Source organism: Anopheles nili, chromosome 2, assembly GCF_943737925.1.
Source record: "Anopheles nili chromosome 2, idAnoNiliSN_F5_01, whole genome shotgun sequence".
Classification (NCBI taxonomy): Eukaryota; Metazoa; Arthropoda; class Insecta; order Diptera; family Culicidae; genus Anopheles; species Anopheles nili.
Genome location: NC_071291.1, coordinates 35,195,068 through 35,212,399, shown reverse-complemented (window position 1 = coordinate 35,212,399; position 17,332 = coordinate 35,195,068). Strand labels below are relative to the sequence as shown.

General features: G+C 46.1%; 1 protein-coding gene across 1 annotated transcript in view; it reads right to left on the bottom strand.

The window, feature by feature from the left end:
* The window catches only part of LOC128722115 (protein pellino), a 32,389-nt gene extending 15,057 nt beyond the window's left edge, over positions 1–17,332 (bottom strand). The window contains exons 1-2 of the mRNA XM_053815951.1: positions 17,322–17,332; positions 3,845–4,045 (exon numbers count right to left, since the gene is read on the bottom strand). Coding sequence (XP_053671926.1) covers positions 3,845–4,045; positions 17,322–17,332 — 212 coding nt within the window. The remainder of the gene's footprint in view (positions 1–3,844; positions 4,046–17,321) is intronic.

Here is a 17,332-nt window from a genome sequence, read left to right as displayed (position 1 = left end):
AATTTCATCGTCTGCCTGCGACCAACCCCCAAGGGAAAACAGATTAATGAAACATAAATTGCTCCCCAGCAGCAGCATCTTTGGCTAAGGTGGGGCCGGCTTGGCTGACCTTCTTCCAGAGGTTTTCTGCTGCTTCCATCCCAACGCCAACCCCGGCCTGATTACAAAGGGTCTCTAACGAAAATGAACCGAAAAAGAAGTCCCTCAAAGGTTCCTCCTGCCGACCGAGACGACCATGTGCGTAAGAAACGCGCGTTTAATGATGCTTTGCTGCGTGTTGCCCGATTCTCTGGGCTTTCTTCATCAAAAGCCATCCGCTGGGACCGGGACACACCAATGACCCCTGCGGGACGGTTTTCGAAGGGACATTTAAGCAGCTTTCTGGAATGATGACTTTGGTATGGGGCAGGTTCTCGCCCGTTCGTCAATGGAGCGCGCATGCGTGTGCTGTTATTCTTGAAGATTTATCTGCTCCCAGACCGCCGGGGCAGGTTTAGCGTTCCGGCTCCGGGTTCTTTCGGTCATTTGCCTTTACGAATTCCGCCAAAATAGAATGTCCAGTCACGCTCAATCAACCGCAGCCTATTCTGTAAAAGACAACCCGCAGCCGATACCACAAATTTCCGTCTTCGAGCTACACGTCGCATAGTAGAGCATACTCTCCACCATCCAATCACATACAGATGTTCTGTAGTCCTAAAGGGTTTTGCTAAAATGCATTTATTGTGCATTACTGTGCACATAAAACAGCGTATTAAATGAACCTCGTAACACTTCAAGCGGCTGGCGAGAAGACGCCTTCGGCCTGTAATATGTAATTTTGACCTACGCAAGAACGCAACAAACTTAAAACGATTCGGGATTCAAAATTCACCCCAAAAATCCAGCCGATGCTGGACCTACCCCATTTCTCGGAAACACAACCCCCTAAAAGATCGGATAAATTAAATTTAGTATTAGGGATCTTATCGCCCGTCCGAAATCAGAAAACGAGTTCCCTTCGCGCCGGATTCCACATCAGCCTTAATTTATTTTTATGCGTTCTTCACAACAGCGCTATTCTCCCGCCTTGGGCTATGGTTATGCTGGCGGCTACACACGAAACACGGCTCGTAAAACACATCTTCGGAGGCTCTAACTGCGCCGTAACTTAGCATCCGGCTGGTTGGAGCGCGACCAGCACCGCGCCCGCAGGAGGCTTCGAGTAGAAACTTCTTCATCATGGCACAAAATGATTGAGCTTTTGGGGAGCCTCGCCAGCCCCACGGCTATCGAAGGCGAACGAGCTTGTTTTAGAAACCGAAATGAAAAAAAGGCGTGAGTTGCTGAACCGACCAACTCCTGCCGGTGTAGTATGTCGCTCTAAAGGGCGAGAGATCGTGAGCGATGCCGTATTGTAGGGCTTCGAAAAATTCAACGACCAACAACCGAGAGGAGTGAGATTACTAGCGGAATTAATCGGACAGTCAAAAGGAGCGCCCGTGGCTCTCAGAAGGGATAGTTAGGAAGCCCCTTTCTGACACATTTGGAAAGGAAAGTAAAGGCAAAGAACAAAAAAAAACAACAAGAGTAAACCATTTAGGATTGGAAACCCGAAACGTTCTCGATATTTACGAGAAGATATGATCCGTTCAATTCGATATCCCTATATCGCTGAGTCTAATTGATCCGCCGACAATCCTATTTAAACACTCTCACTAAACACCTGAATTCGCCTGTTGAAGTATAAACGCATATTTTCAACTCGAACTTTGATACAAGATCAATGAGAATGAGATGATTTTTAGCTCATACTACTGCCCTGAAAGATCAAACAACAGAAGGGTTTAATATGTTGGCGGTTTACATGAAAGGTGTCTCAACAGATACACTTGTGTGGTGTTTTTAACTTAAGCACTTTAAAAAAAAGCCTCGGATTTAGCTTTGGACACTTTAATTGTCAAGTAGTCATTCGGCGGCAAAAACTTGCGCAGGGATGGCAGCTGCGAAACGAGAATATGCTCTGTTGAAAGAGTGCTGAAGAATTCTTAAAATTACTTCAAGGGATCTTCTGTTACAAGATCGCACGATCTTGCACGTCGTTGTTACTCTGTTGCCGTAAAAAGTACAACAATGTAAGCGAGGCAGCGGGCGAAATCGAATCAAATTCGAGAAAAAAAAACCTTCACAACAACCGATTACCCGATCTACAAGAGAAACACGCCACAAAGTCGACTGAAAACGGAAACTGAAACAACTCCTCCAGCAAATGCCGGGAAAAACGAATTAAAACATTCAAGTGAGATTATTTCGAGTCCGCTTCATCCAAACGTCGGTCAGCATACGTTGAGCCAGGCTCGTGCGTTGCTCCGAACCCATGATCAGTCAAATGAAAGAAGTTGATTCATTAGTTTCCCGTTCTGGACATCGGCTGGACCCGTGCTGTATGCAACACGTTCAGTATGATGTATGTTGACTGACGGAACAACCAGAATGGCCACAAGAAGCAGGGGCGAAAGTAAAAAAAAAAGCATTCCTAATGGCTGGTTACGAGCAGACAAACGAACGCTAACCAACCTCCCTTCGTAAGGGAGGATAAGCACGGACCATATGCGCGTGTAAAGGGATTTCGAAACACCGGATCCACGTCTTCTGTGGGGTTCCAAGTCAACAAAGAGAACAATGTCAGAGACGTGCATGGAAAAATCACAACAGGTTTGCACACAGCACAAGGAATACAGGAAAAACATTTTTAAACATTATAAATCCAAATCTAAAAATTATTAATTATAAAAAGAATATAAAAGGACTAAGCTGCATTATAACAGGCACTACTGGCAAACATTCAAATCAAACAGTCACAAATTCACTTTTCAAATAAGAAAATATGTATGAAATACGACGATTTCTCCTGTCATTTCAATTTTTTTAAATATATTTCTTCGAATATGATTCGATGAGATTTTGACGCAAGTGATGTAATTTATACACAAAGGCATTAAAAATAAATGGTGCTCAGTTGTCTAATGGCGGCGAGGAAAACCATCCAAAACACCCTGGACAGCAAGCTGCAGCAAGCGTCAAAAAAGCGTTAGCAAAGAAACTGCAGACTTTCAATCCAGCATTTCGAGAGCACACGATTCACCCCAAATGGCACCAATAGGTCGAAAAACAGGCATACAGATTGACAGGCCGGCGGCCCAGGCCCGGCCCGAGCGTGCTGCTGAACTTTGAAGCTTTAACATTTAACCAGCAGAACACAATCGTTCAACCTTTTCCTCGCCTTTTTCTCAGCCGGTCACGACGACCACGAGCTCAAAGTGTGCCACTAGCAGCGGCGTTTTCGGAGCAACATGCCCTCACTTTCGCTTCCAATGGCCGTGCAAAACTCGATACACAACGCCCGTGTGGTGGGCTCTCTGATGGAAAAACGTTTTGCTTTCTTCGTGAGCTTCGATGGTCGAGCCGAACCGAGAGTAAAAAACCTAGCGAGTGAGGAACACGGGCTATTTGCTATTTACAAAACGCGTATGCCTTGTGTTTCCTGGGAAAATGGGTATCATTCGTTATCACGGTCAGCACCGAAATTAGTCGTCTCTTTCCCACTCGGTCGATGAAATGATTTCCCATCAAATCATCAGCACACAAAATCGGAACAAAACGGAACATCGCGCACGCACGCCTCCGTAAGCCTTCCTTTGCAATAAGCATGAATCAGCAATTGGCTAAAATTAGGAGAACGTCGAAATTGAGCCACACACAAACCCATCCCTCCATCGAGGGGAGCTAAACTGAATCCGATGGGTGATAAGAAATGGCGAACGGGAAGCGGGAAACTGGGATGTTTTGTGCCTCGACCACTTACCCTAGTATCACGAGCTCGCCGTATTTCATTCGCGGTTTATCTGTGTCTGCATCACTCTCCGTGATTATCGGAGACTCTGTGCCGTCAGTCCTGCGGAAGAGAAATGGAAGAAAACCGGGAATGGTTAAAAAATTGTGCCCATAAATGCTCGCCGGCGGCTCAAGAATATATTCATCAAAGCATCCATCATATTGGCCGGCGCTTAAAGAGGGAATCCCGCACACTAACGCAGTTTGCTTGCGCTTCAATAAAATATAATTCTGGAATGGAGAAACTCAGGCCGCACATAACGGGCACAAAAATCGCCCTCTAGTCGAGCGCCAAAATGACGCCACAAACCCACGCGCGCGAGCGCGGGCGTAGTGATTGACGAGACGTTTTTTGAAAAATTTCGCAAAATACATCGCCAACAGAATGGTTTTCTCACGCAACTCGCCGGCCCTGGCGCAACGCTGGTGCCTGCTGCTGCTGCTGGTTGTGGCTGTTTGGCTTCGAGGCGATTCCAAGCGTGGCCACGAAACATCACGAAAGGGCCACGGCGTGCGCGCACTTTCGCGAAACACAGCCGCCATAATCGCCTCGACTACTCCTAGGCTGGCGCGCTCGGCTCCGGGGTGGCTCCAGGAAAAAACGGGCGGCCTTCAAAAGACAGTCTCGCAGGCGAACGAAACACACGCTAAATGCTAAAACACTGCTAGCAAAAAAAAAGCAAAGAAAGAAAGTACCCGATCTCGGTACACAGCATAACACACAATACATCTTGCAACATAGCGTGGCTTCGGGCAAACATACGGTCACAAAATGATGAATTATTGCGAAATAAATAAAACAATTTAAAACCCAAACATCGGGCAGAAAAGTAAGCGTCACTGTCGCCATCGACTTTGATTTTGTAGGCCAAAAGACTCACAAAAGCTTTCAAATTTACATTAAACTTGTGTTAGAAAAAGGATCATCCTGTTTTTGTGGCCCATGAATGTTTAGTAGCGTTTATCGTGAGCGCTTCGGTGGAATTTTCCCAACCAAAGCAAGGCCATTGTGTATGAATATTACTTTGCAATGGTGATGTATTCCACTCAGAGACGTCCTATTATCGACCACCGATACTAATGTGCCGTTTTCTGCCTCCACGTAGAACCTCCCCAACCGAACAGCCCATTCGCAAAGAAGCCAAGTCAAAATGCTCCCAACAAAACGCACCATCCCACATGCGCTTCCCAGATGCTGTATTTTCCTGTACATCTTGATCACAACCATCAGCACCCATCATCCCCAGCAGCAGCGCATCACAAGCGGCGGCAGTCGGTGGAGCTACACAGATATAAATCTCCGCGCTGCTTGAGGTCTGACCGCCCCGATGCTCACCAGCCGAGCATAAATACCGACCAGCGATCGAGCGGTTCAACAACCGACCGGGGAAAAGATGGCACTTGGTACCGCAGAGAATTTATTTACGGCAATGCAAAAGGAGAATATTGAATCAGGCGAAGAATCATCACGCGGCACGTGCACTGGCATTGGGGCGTGTGCTTATTGCCAATCTTCTCGTGGGCACAAAATGGGAGCAAACACCAACGGGGAAAAAATGGACGATATTTAGAGGAAAAGCGGTCACCAAAGATCACTTCCGTGCGGGTGGCGAAATGATGAGATCATTTTAAAAACCCTCATTGATTGTGATGTCCTGGGGATTGGAACGTGACGACGCAGCCAAATGATGGTTGGTTGAACGTTCCGGGAAAGATCTGGCAACAATCTGAAAAAGAACCAACACCCCCATTGGCGACGACTCCACGTGACAGAGCTAAGAGAGGAACGGTAACGAAAGTTCTTCCTGAAACTCTTGCGCCATTTAAAAATAGCATCGCTCACACGCGCGCACGTGAACTCCCCAGCCGCGCGCGGTGAAAGGTGATATATTTACCACGTGTTCACATTATTCTTCGTCCATTCTTCCAACTACCACTCGGCAATGTGAGTAAGACACATCCCCCAAAAACCATGCGCCTTCTGGAGTGCGCGCTGGTGATTGAATCACAGAGCAAACATCAAATCATTCCCACCGCGATCGGTCTCTTTCTTCGATTGCTTTCGACGTACGATCGAAATCGTGTGAGGGCCCCCAAGGGCGATAATGGACACACACGCACGCGTGAACCACACCACCGGAGGTGCTCTCGGAGTGAAAGTTCAGTGACACCTTCAGGGCGCGTAGGGCAAGCGAACGACAAGGGAGTTTTTGCTGGGCAGCATGGGGAACGAACTGTTTCTTTTGGTTCATCATTCAACTTCCAGAATAATCTCGAAAATCTCCCCCTCAACAAACCCCAAGAAAAAAAAACAACAACATTCCGTTGGTCCAAAGGGGCAGCGTACTTTCATTGGCCACGTGGTGGCGCATTTTCACGGGCTCTAAAAGGCGCCATTTGTCGGCAGTAAATGTGGGAGAGGGCCATAAAATCCCTAAAGCAAATGAAAAACACAAAAAGGCAAAAATAAAGCTAAACGTCGGTTGCGACGACGCAGCGGGCATCGATTTTCAGTAAGTCTGTTCTCCACCGAGATGGAGAACATCGCCCATCCATCACCTTTTGGGGTGCGCGCGCGTGAAGGAAGACATTTAGAGAGCGTTTTAATGCGCGCTGCAGAGGCAATGCAAATGCTAGAATTTACGACCGACATGCTTCCGTTTTAGACTTGCACCGCGGTTTCATCGTTCGATTTTGCGTCGTTTTTGGAAGCACTCGTCGGGCTCGACATTGAACGATGATTACTAGCGATTAGAGCGCGCCTAATGCAGATCATTTGTTTTTAAACAAAGCTCAGAGGAATCACCTTCTTCAAGCTGTGAGCACGATTCTACACCACATCAGCAGCAGCAGCAGCAGCGTAATACAAAGCCAACAACCGCTTGAACCAGGAAACTCTAACCGACTAATCCAAACGTACGCGTCTGCGTCAGCTGTTAATTAAAAGCACTGCAAAACGACCGCTCGCGTTCGTTGGAAGGTTTCCTGCTGAAGGTGACCGCCTTTGTACCTTCGCGGTGTCGGCGACAACGCCACTCACACGCTCAACAACTTCCGACGCCAGTCCTTTGTGTGTACGGTGGAAATGTGACACCTCAGGACGAGCCCAGTCACCTGACTTGAGTGTTCCGCCATACCATGCCGTGGCATCAAATATTCACGCGATATACAGGGCACTCCAGGGCGCCGCGTGATGAAGGTTTAATCGATTACGATAATGCTATGTGCCGCGAATAGACCGACTCCCCAGTGTGTGTGTGTGTGTGCATTCACCACAAGCTGGTGAGATCGATAATTACGAGTCACGGAACGGAATAAGCATTAGCATCTCGCCGTACCCGCGCCAAAGGGTTCCCACGCACCTCCTATCTTCCTGAAGCACGTGGCATTGCTCATGTTGCGGCAGAAAAACACACACACACACATACACGCCAGAGCCAGCTGATGCAGGCGCGGTTCAAAGTTGACGTCAACATATGCTCGCTCCAGGAAACCGGGGCTGATTGCTGGAACCGATAGCAGCCTGATGTTAGCGGTGGTGGAAAACGATAAGGGATGGGCGCGAGTGAGGTTGAGCGAGCCGATCATTTTCGCCATCAAATCTCACATGCGAATGTTAAGCGAACGATTTGAAATCAGTTTCAGAAGCAGCTTTTCCGCCGATCGCAAGCATTGAGGTTGCATTTTGACGGCTAGTAATGCATTTTCCCCCATCACAAGCAGCAGCAAAAAGTAGCATTTATTTCGTTTGTAAATTAATTCCTCCAGACGCCTGGATGCGGTTAAGTTCATAATCAATCTAGCTAACGAACCGAACCGCTATCTAGAACACACATGACCTCGAAGGTTTGTACGTGATCCCCGCCAATAGAAGCGCATGATAAGGAAAGCCCCATACCAAAGGGACACAATCTCGTCGCAGAAATGCTTTCATAAACCAACCGATGCCCCCGAGGCATGATTATTTGTTATTTTGACAAACACTTAGCTTCAATTAATGAAGATTATCAAGCGACAAGGCTGCCTCGATAATGCGCATCACCAACGCCCGCTGGCAGCCGCACACAGCAGACGAAAAAAAAAACCCTTCGCACCAGATTAACGCCAGCTCAGAAAGGGCCATGCATTCACAAACCCCCTAAGGGAAAGCAGCAAAGCTCGTGGCTTTCACTCCGACAATCGTGCGCGCGATAACGGCACTCAGCAGCAGTTTACCACAGGGACCATTAGAGTGACAAACCTTGGTGGCAATCACAATTACACACAGTAACATCATCTTCCCGGTCCGATAAAGCGCTCGGCTTCCATCGACCGATGCAACAAGCGATAGCAGCATGCACAATGGCCCCACAACAAATCGGAGACAAGCTGTTACATCAGCCGGCTGCAGTAGGGAAGACTACTCAGGAGGCCAGGAAGTACTTACGCAGAAAAAGGCTAGACGATTCTTGAGTGAGAGATACCGCACAACCCCGTTCAATCAACACCGAAGGGTATACTCTCTACTATGCGCTTTTCTTTTTTCATCAGGCCCCATGAGGACGATGAGCAAAACCCCAGGCACGAGAGCTACAAAATAGAAGCAACATTCGCTCGGTGTCATCCTTCTCCTGTGAGCAGCAATCGCCGGCAAACCGCGTTGATCAAACACAAACCGCGCCGTAAGTGCCCGGTCCTTCCATGTTCCTTTGTTCCGCAATTATTCGAGTGCCAAGCAGGCAACAACACCCGTGGCGGGTGAGATGGCCAACAACTGCTGCGCAGTTTAGTTGACGGGGTGTGGGATTTTAAACACCTCGACGGCGAAGGTTAAAGTTTTTTTTCTAAAAAACTGACTAGGAAGCGAAACTACTAACTGTTTCGCGACGCATTGTCTGGCTGATGGTTCGGTTCAATAAAAATCGATAACCTTCTACGTCTCGCAGGCGCATTAGTAACATAATCACGTGCCTTCTTGCACGCCATCCATTTAAGCCTAATATAATCACTTAGCTATTCGTCTGATCCCGCGGTTGTGCTCGTCCTACGAATGGCGAAAAGAAGCTATTTTTACCGCGCAGCCTGGAACAATTAACTATCTTTGAGATCGTTGTTGCATTCCTCCAGCCAAACAAATCGCCAAAACAGCGCTTACGGATCTCATCAAAAATACCTACCACTCTCCGGTTTGTTGTTATTCCGAAGGAGGTGTATCCGAGAAGCGAATACCCTAAATTAGAGCTAATTATCCAGCTACTCTACATTTTCGCAAACGCGCTCCCTCGCGGCTCGTGGCGGTTTTTCTCACTCAATTTCGGTCATTCCCGCGCATCCGAGATAACACCAAAAAAAAAACTATCCCACTGGCCTAAATTCTTTCGTACGTTCAATTTTGTGCCCCCTTTTGTAACCTCTATCGGTGCTCTCTCGGCGCCGGGACGCGTTTGAGTGGGTTTGTTTGCGCTTTTTGTTTGTGGTTTGGTGTGCCACATCCCAACATCCGGTTCGCTTGGTGGATGGTGTTGATGCATCTAAGCTTGAAGGGAGAGAAACGACGTAGAACGCCGGCTGATGCACGTTTCACCTCAGAACAAAAAGGTAACGGGGAGCTATGTTTTCTAACCAATTTCCATTACGATTTATAAAGAAATATAAAGTTCATATTGCTGCGCTAAAATGAAGCATATTTATTCGTCCTATCATGTTCGTATAGATACGGATGCTTAAATATCAGCTTGCTTAAATTAATTGCTACAATTGAAAATAATGGTTTAACTCATGCTTTTTTACAATACAACGTTTTGCAACAATAAATATTTTTGAATTTATTTTGAACCATTCACATGTCATTATAAATTGACCTTTACAAAGGATCATATTTCAATCGTATGAATGTAAATAAACATATGTACTAGCTTCAGTAGTTATGCCTCATAAAACCTCGTTTTCTTTGTTACACCTATAAATTCACCTTCCTAAATCATTGACTGCCAGTGTTCTAAGGCCCGATCGTACCAGTGATCAAAATCGTACCTGCCCTGTTTCCCTGTTTTCTCTCGCTCTTTCCACTCTCTCGAGGCAATGCATCAATCATCGTTGCATCTGTTGCAACCTGCGCAGTCGGGTGCATTTGCACGAGCACTTTTTTCCGTTAGCCGTCCACGCAACTTACACGGTCGAAGGGAGATGCCCTTTGTGTAGCACGCTCTAGGAGAGTTACACCCCGGGACGAGTGGGTTTGGCGATCGAGTGGAAAGCCCTCATGTCTGTGACGTAGAAAAACTCGCTCTTCCCATGCCAAACACGCACACACACACGTTCTCTCTCTCTCTCTGATGCACGCTCATTTTCTCTGCTGTAGCTCAGAATATAACACGCAAGGGCCGCGAGAGAACCAACATTCACCGGGAGTTTAATGACCGCACGATCGACGAAACTGTCCGGTTGGTTCGAAACCGACGCCAACAAACAGAAGTACCGCAGGGCAGACTTGTGGCTATAAATCTGCCGTAAATCAATGTCGAATGAATAAACTGTGGACTCACCCCATGACGAATCTAACGCCCTAACAAACACGAGCAGAAGAAGAGCAACTCTTTGCAAGAAATTACACGACGCTAAATAATAATGCTTAGAATTATGCCTGCTATGATTTTAAATACAGGCAGAAATAAACCGATTCGATTCAATCGAGCCAAATTGATATACAAAGCTAGCTTTTATGAAATCAAGAAATGTATGGACATGTTGTACATATTATTCATAATACATATAATAATAGTAGCACTCAAATGGTGGAGTATTTCAACATGGAAATAAAATGTACCGTTAAGGGCCCCCTTTCAAATACAATACTAATAACACAGCAATCGAAACAACCCACTGTATTACGCATGTTATATTCATAAGCACGAACCTAACAAACCGGCAACTGCGGGCCATTTGCAAACAGATCGATATGCCACACGAAAGGGCCAAAGCCTGGTGACAGGACGCCAACACCACCACCGATTTCATCGATCGATTATGAACCTTTCAAGCGATGCCCTTCCCCGGATCAGCCACAACCCGCCACAGGACGCTCATCCGTTGAACTTGACAAAATAATAGCCACCCCAGTTGCCACCTGATGGCCTCATTTTTCGCAGACCAAAACCCGGCGGCTGGAAAGGATATTTTTTTTTGCTTGGCAACAGCAGCTGCTGCGCAAGCAACCTTTTTGGCGGTATCACCCGCAGGAAGAGTGACGCGAGGTTGCTGCCCTTTTGCAAGACGACGTTGTCGTCGTCGGGGAGGTTGTTACACACATTCTGCAACTGGTGCAAATTTTAGTTTTATTGAAAAATGAATACCCAACAAGACACCCGCTTAAAATTCATTTTCCTCCTTCCGTTGCCATTCCGGCACCACGCTGGCGCTGTAATGAAACGCAACACTGTACCCCTTTTTCTCGCTGCGGCCAGATGACTTATTTATGCTACGCTTCAGAGAATCCAGTGAGTGATCGAAACGCTGCGTAAAAACGACCCACAGCAAACGGCAGCTGGCGTTACTCTTGCGGTTGGTTTTTCCCTTTTACAGTGCCGGATACGCACACCCGCCCGACGGATGGTGGTGATGCCCTAGCAGCTAGGTGGTGGGGGGGCATTACGAATGGAGCAGTTGAATGGCCTCCCAAAATATAGCGAACCGGTACGGTACACAGGCCGTACCGGCGAAATATTAGCCCTGGCAGTGGACAGGCGATGCATGAATATGTACGATGATTAAAACCCCAAGGGTGGTGGGAATAAATGGATGAAAAATGTCGTCTGGTTTGCGCGACGCGAAACGCTATCATACGCGTGTACCTCTTCTCTTCTAGTAGCACACTTTCGCCGATTGAAATGCCAAAAAAAAAACAAGCAGCTGCATGTACTGCAGCAATACATTCAAGCTAGACGAGTTGAGCAATTTGCTCACAGTTGCGAGCAGCTGCCCTTAAAGTCAGATGGACCAGCTGTTATAACTTGGCTGCGATGATAATATGAGTCAGTTTTACCAAATGGCCAGAAGCATTTTAATCAACCAATCGTAGGTAAACCCCTCACAAGCAGAGTTTAACAGAGCGAAAAGTTTTATTCTTCATTTTTACATTTTTCGAAAGCAGCACAGTTGGTGAAGTTAACAAACCGATATGTTACTGCAGCCTGTTAAACCTCGACTAATAACGAGATTTTTTTTTCAATTTACCGACTTTTTACAAGACAAGCTGTTTCTAACGGTCTGATTGAAACATAATCTCTACGAGGGTGCAACGTACGTACGTGGGTCCGTGCAATAATTGAGAACAAAAAATCATCCTCCAAAAATGATCATCACCCCGTTTCCAACTTATTTCGTTCTTTTGGAAGCCGTACGATGATTAGCGCAAGTTTATTGCGACGAACCGTCGATAAATTAATTACCGGTTTATAATGAAACGTAGTAAAGTTTAACGAACGCCCATAAAGAAACGTTCGCCGTGTTACCTCAACCGAGAACCTCCGTGATCCGACCTCGAGGCAAAGTAAGCTTACTAACTATGATGTCATCGGTGAAGCAAAAAAAAAAGTTAACTTAAAAGACTGCTAGTTATTAGCCTCGGTTCCATTTGAAAAGGATATCTAACAAACAAGCCAATATTACGTACTGCAGTAGTGTTTGTTACATGTTTCTTCCTTCGCTTTACTTCTTCCGAAACAAAGACGCGCCTCACAACGGAGGATTCTTTTCTTTGCAAAGTGATGCAATCGACAGCATGCATTGTGCAGTTTTTGTGAAAACTTTACAGACACAAACGCCACACGACTCTGAATGTCAACCGTTGAGCGGAGACGACCGGAATCTCATGAAGCACACACCTGTATTTCCAGGATATCGGAGGCATTCTCAGTGCAGAGATGAAGCACACCTCTATCCCTGACCTCGATTACGTGCTGATTGTGCTCCGTTTTTCCCGCATCGTTTTCAATCGAAGCGAACACATGAGTCATTCCTTTCACACCAACCACCATACGGCACCCTTCTGTGCTTCATCATGCAAATAGACATGCATCATGCGAGGCAACTCTGCCGGAGGTCACATAAAATCGCAGCTGAAAATCAACCAACCCCCAGTGGGCCACGGAACGGAAGATTTACAATTTCCCGTCAGATTTGTATAACGACCACAAGCGTACATCTATTGGTGAATGTGTAAAAATCGATTTTAATGCTTCAAAAATAACCCTTAACACAATTTTTACAGTCCAGGGTGAATCATGATTTAAAAAATGCAATAACACACACCAAGGGGTTTAAGTTTGGGACCAACAGCGGCATGGCATGCTGCTTATTAGCCCCAATCAGGAACGCATTGCCGTGTGTCCTTGAGCTGTCGCTGCACCGGCATGCAACGCGATGCATAGGATATGAGTCATCGGTGGCACGGTAAATTCTGCTGCCATAAAGAGCTCTCCCTTATCTTGGTCGAACGACAGTCAGCGGTTGTTCTACTCTCGTATGTTTGACTACGAAACTCCCGGGCAGATCCATTCCGGAATGCTTAATAATGCTTACACGACCGTACACGGAACGCGGAGAGTGTCCTCGTTCGAAATGGGTTGGTCATCGGCCAAATGCTGAGAGCTTCCAGGTTTGAGTTATGCTCATTTCCTGTTAAACTCCGTATGTACGTAGCATCGCTAGAAAGCCAAACGAGAAGGAAATATTATGCTAGAAGCCGAAAACTGATCGATACTGCTGACCAGAGAACAGAAGCGATAGACCATAATAACCATTCTCTCGGTGGTCAATATCAATTCGATTGAAATTTTGACTTATCGATTTCTGCTTTCAACAGCGTTTAGGAATGATTCAATTATTGATGAGGAACTAACTCATAAATAAATCGATTGACACGACTAGCTTATACCAGCGTAATTCCTCGCCGATCCATTATATTCACCAAACGCTTAGACACAAGCAATAATTCACGTTTCAGCTATCTTTTCTCAGGGATTTACCTATCATCTAAATTACACCCTAAATTAATCATGCACATGCATATCATTCTATCCAAATCTTAGATCAAAATCATCACGGAAACACAAAATTACATTGCTTCCGCATTGAATGATTATTATTTTTCAAATTGCTCTGCCGTCTTCCATTGAAATTAATTCTCACACATTTTCCTTACGTGAAGCATAAAATTATACCATTTAGAACCCAGCATGTTAAGTCCGACAGTCTCATGGACGAAAGACATGGTCCAATATTATGTAACATTTTTTTTTCCTTCACGACCCTCACTATTCATGCCTCCCAGCCAATTGATTGTTAGTTCCGTATTGTATATAAAATGGCAACAAATAATATCCGAGAATTTAAAGCTAATCAATGCATCCCACTTAAGGAAAATTATTGTCTAGGATAACGAAAGCAAACCATTCCTACTGCACCCAAAATTTCCCCGAAAAATGTAATCCAAACACGATCGAATACAGCACGGGGGGCATTAATTTACGTTACGTATTTGCTTTTCTTCGAATGCGCCGGCCGCCCGTTAGCTCCAGCGCGCATTTTCCGAACTTTCATAATAAATTAGATTCACCACCCACACACGCATACCCGGGGGAGGGTTGGCCACGCGCGTTTTCTTCAATCGCTTTTGCCACCCCCATGCTCCTTTTGCCTGAAACAAGCTCAGCCTAACACTGGGATGGTCGCTTCAAGACACCCTCTCAGCTAGCACGTGGCACATTTCGCTAATTGAGTCCAGCTAAAACCACCAACCGTTCTCTGCTCGCCATTCACCACACGGTCGCCGATTGGGTGGCACAAAAGGCATGCAAATCTTTGGCGAGATTATGCAAATGGGGCACCCGAGACAAGGATCAAACCGAGTTCCAGCGCCACCGCGATGGCACACCGTGGGACACTCGAGTTGATAAAATAAACGGAAAGCAATGGAAGCGCTGATAACTGCGGGGAAGCCACGGGCGGTGCAAAATATCGGCAAGATAAACGACCATCAATTGATTTGTAATTGCTGCATCGTTCCTGCCTCATGCAGCCTGGAGGCCGCTCGCAAACGCCGTTTAACTCCCGAGCACGTTCCGTTGCAGTTAGAATGAAATTCATTGCCTAGGGAATCGCAATTTTAAAGCGCGACAGACAGGTTGGGGGAAGTTTTCAAACAAACGCTTTAAAATTATTTAATGATGTTTGCTCCCGGTTTCGTTTCAATCTAAAACCCTCTTTTATAAAACATCATTTTTTACAAGAACAAAAAAAATTAAGCATCGCCATATTTCAAGTCCAATAATTCAGGGATTGGCTGATAATAAAAGTACCAACAATCACTTAAGTAACACATTAAAACGTGGAATATTTACATCTACTTCTACTGAGATCGCTTAGAAGGTATTAACTAAAGCCCGAAACGCGCAATCTACGATCTACTCATCATTCCAACACACCAAGTCTGAATTAGTCCATTCTTTCTACCAGTGCCGTAGACGCTCTAATTAACAATCCAAACGCCTCAAAAAGTTCGTCCATGGTTAAGAAATAGCCTAACGGCGACTTAGAGCCAACGCAAAAATGAACGTGCCTGGGAACACGAACTAGCCAATGAGGCATGCTCTACCACGAATGGGCTGAACAGAGGACCACCGGGACGTCGATCGATCGGCCAGTGCAGAAAGCTGGTCATTGTGCACTCGTAACTTATAACTTTCGCGTGCACCCGTACCGGGCAAAACGTCCCACGAATGGTTAGCAGCTTCTGCAACAGGCAACGGCGAGGTGGCCACACTCTGCTGCAGCAGTCCTTCGGTGGTGCCAGTGGGATGGCCCAATGTTTCGCTAATGAACGCATCATTATCGCACCAGTCTTATTTCCTGGCGCGACGAAACGGCGCACCACTGACATCATCTGCCGCATTAAGTATTTATGGCGCTTTACATAAGCCAGAAGGCAACAGGAGCAAGGGCGTGAAAGGAGCCCTTTTTTTCGCTTACCGAACCGAGCACAGCTGTTTGCAGCCGTGCCGTGGATGATTAGCCTCGGTTTGGTTTAGTTCTGACAGTGAAGCCCGCTTTCAACTTGTGACACACTTGACCGAAGAGCAGATGCGTGACAAATGGGCGCTGAAACGGAGCATCGAAAAACGGTGGCCTCGCCAATGTCAGTAGTTGGTGCGCGATTGTACCAACAAACCCTTGGGTCTTATTTATCAAAGCATAAACCATAAATCATTCACATTAAAAAAAACGGGTAATAAGGCAAACCGGTTCTTATCTCTTACTCGTTGTTCGATGAGAAATATATCAGTTGTTACGCTTTCCATCCAAGTGTCAAAGAAAAAATGCCCTATTTCCATGGGGACTTTTCCTCTTTCCGTTCTGATTCTATCCCCAAAGAAGGCAATCGTAAATCAGCAATTCCTGCCAAAAGGCAATTGAATCAGATTGGAAAAATTCATAGCAAAACTAACCATCTCCAAGCCCTCTCCATCGGGTTTTCTATGCGATAAATTATTAAGACACCAGTGCCGATATAAAAAAAACTCCACCATTAAACGGGAAACGACATTTCACTGCCCTCCACAGTGGCAGTGTGCAAGCGGCGCCTCAAAAGCAGTCATTATAATGGCATTTGCCCTGCCAGCTGCAGCCGTTGCACCGCGAATTAATTAAACATCCAATAACAGTTAAACTTTAATTGCAAACCGCCATCGGAACGTGTTCGACCTATTTTATAGTGGGAATTTGTTCCGCTGTGAATTTAAATCGATAGCAAACACGCGGAGCGTCTCACTGCCAGGTTGCAGGTGGTGCAGGCGTGTGGATGATGAGATGGATTTTTAAAGGTAATTCCAGGCACCTCACTGAACTTAAAACCAAGCACTAGGCCCATTCACCAGAGGTGCAGGTTTTATGTACCTGTAGGTGCCGTTTTCGTTTCGGACGCGAAGGTTTCAGGGATCCGATTGCACTGCGCGACACAAACAAAGCAAACAAGCGCTTCTCCAGTTCTGTCCCATCTTTTTCTAGGCCTTCTTTTTTTCCTTGGTTACTCAATGGGAGCCCTTAGCTTGGGTGAAGGATCATCGAAGCAAGCCGGGCGGCCAAAGGTGTTGGATGAATCGAAACAAAAACAAAAACGGAACGAAGGACGAAGAATGATGGAATGGAAACACAGAAAAAAAAACTGGCGGCGCACTGTCGCAGAATAGGACGGGATGTTTCGATATCGAATTTCTTCTATCATCGTGGACGAGATTCTATTTTCTTATTCTCTCTGCCTCCCGAAAAAAAAATATCACAAATTCCAGATAAAGTGCTTCGTTCGTTCAAACGGTGCAAGAGTTAGTTTGGATAGGCCGCCGATCTCGATCACATGCCGGTTGAATTTTTCACGGAGTGTGCGGAAAGCATAAATCTCAGCAGAAACAACTTACCGTTTCACCAT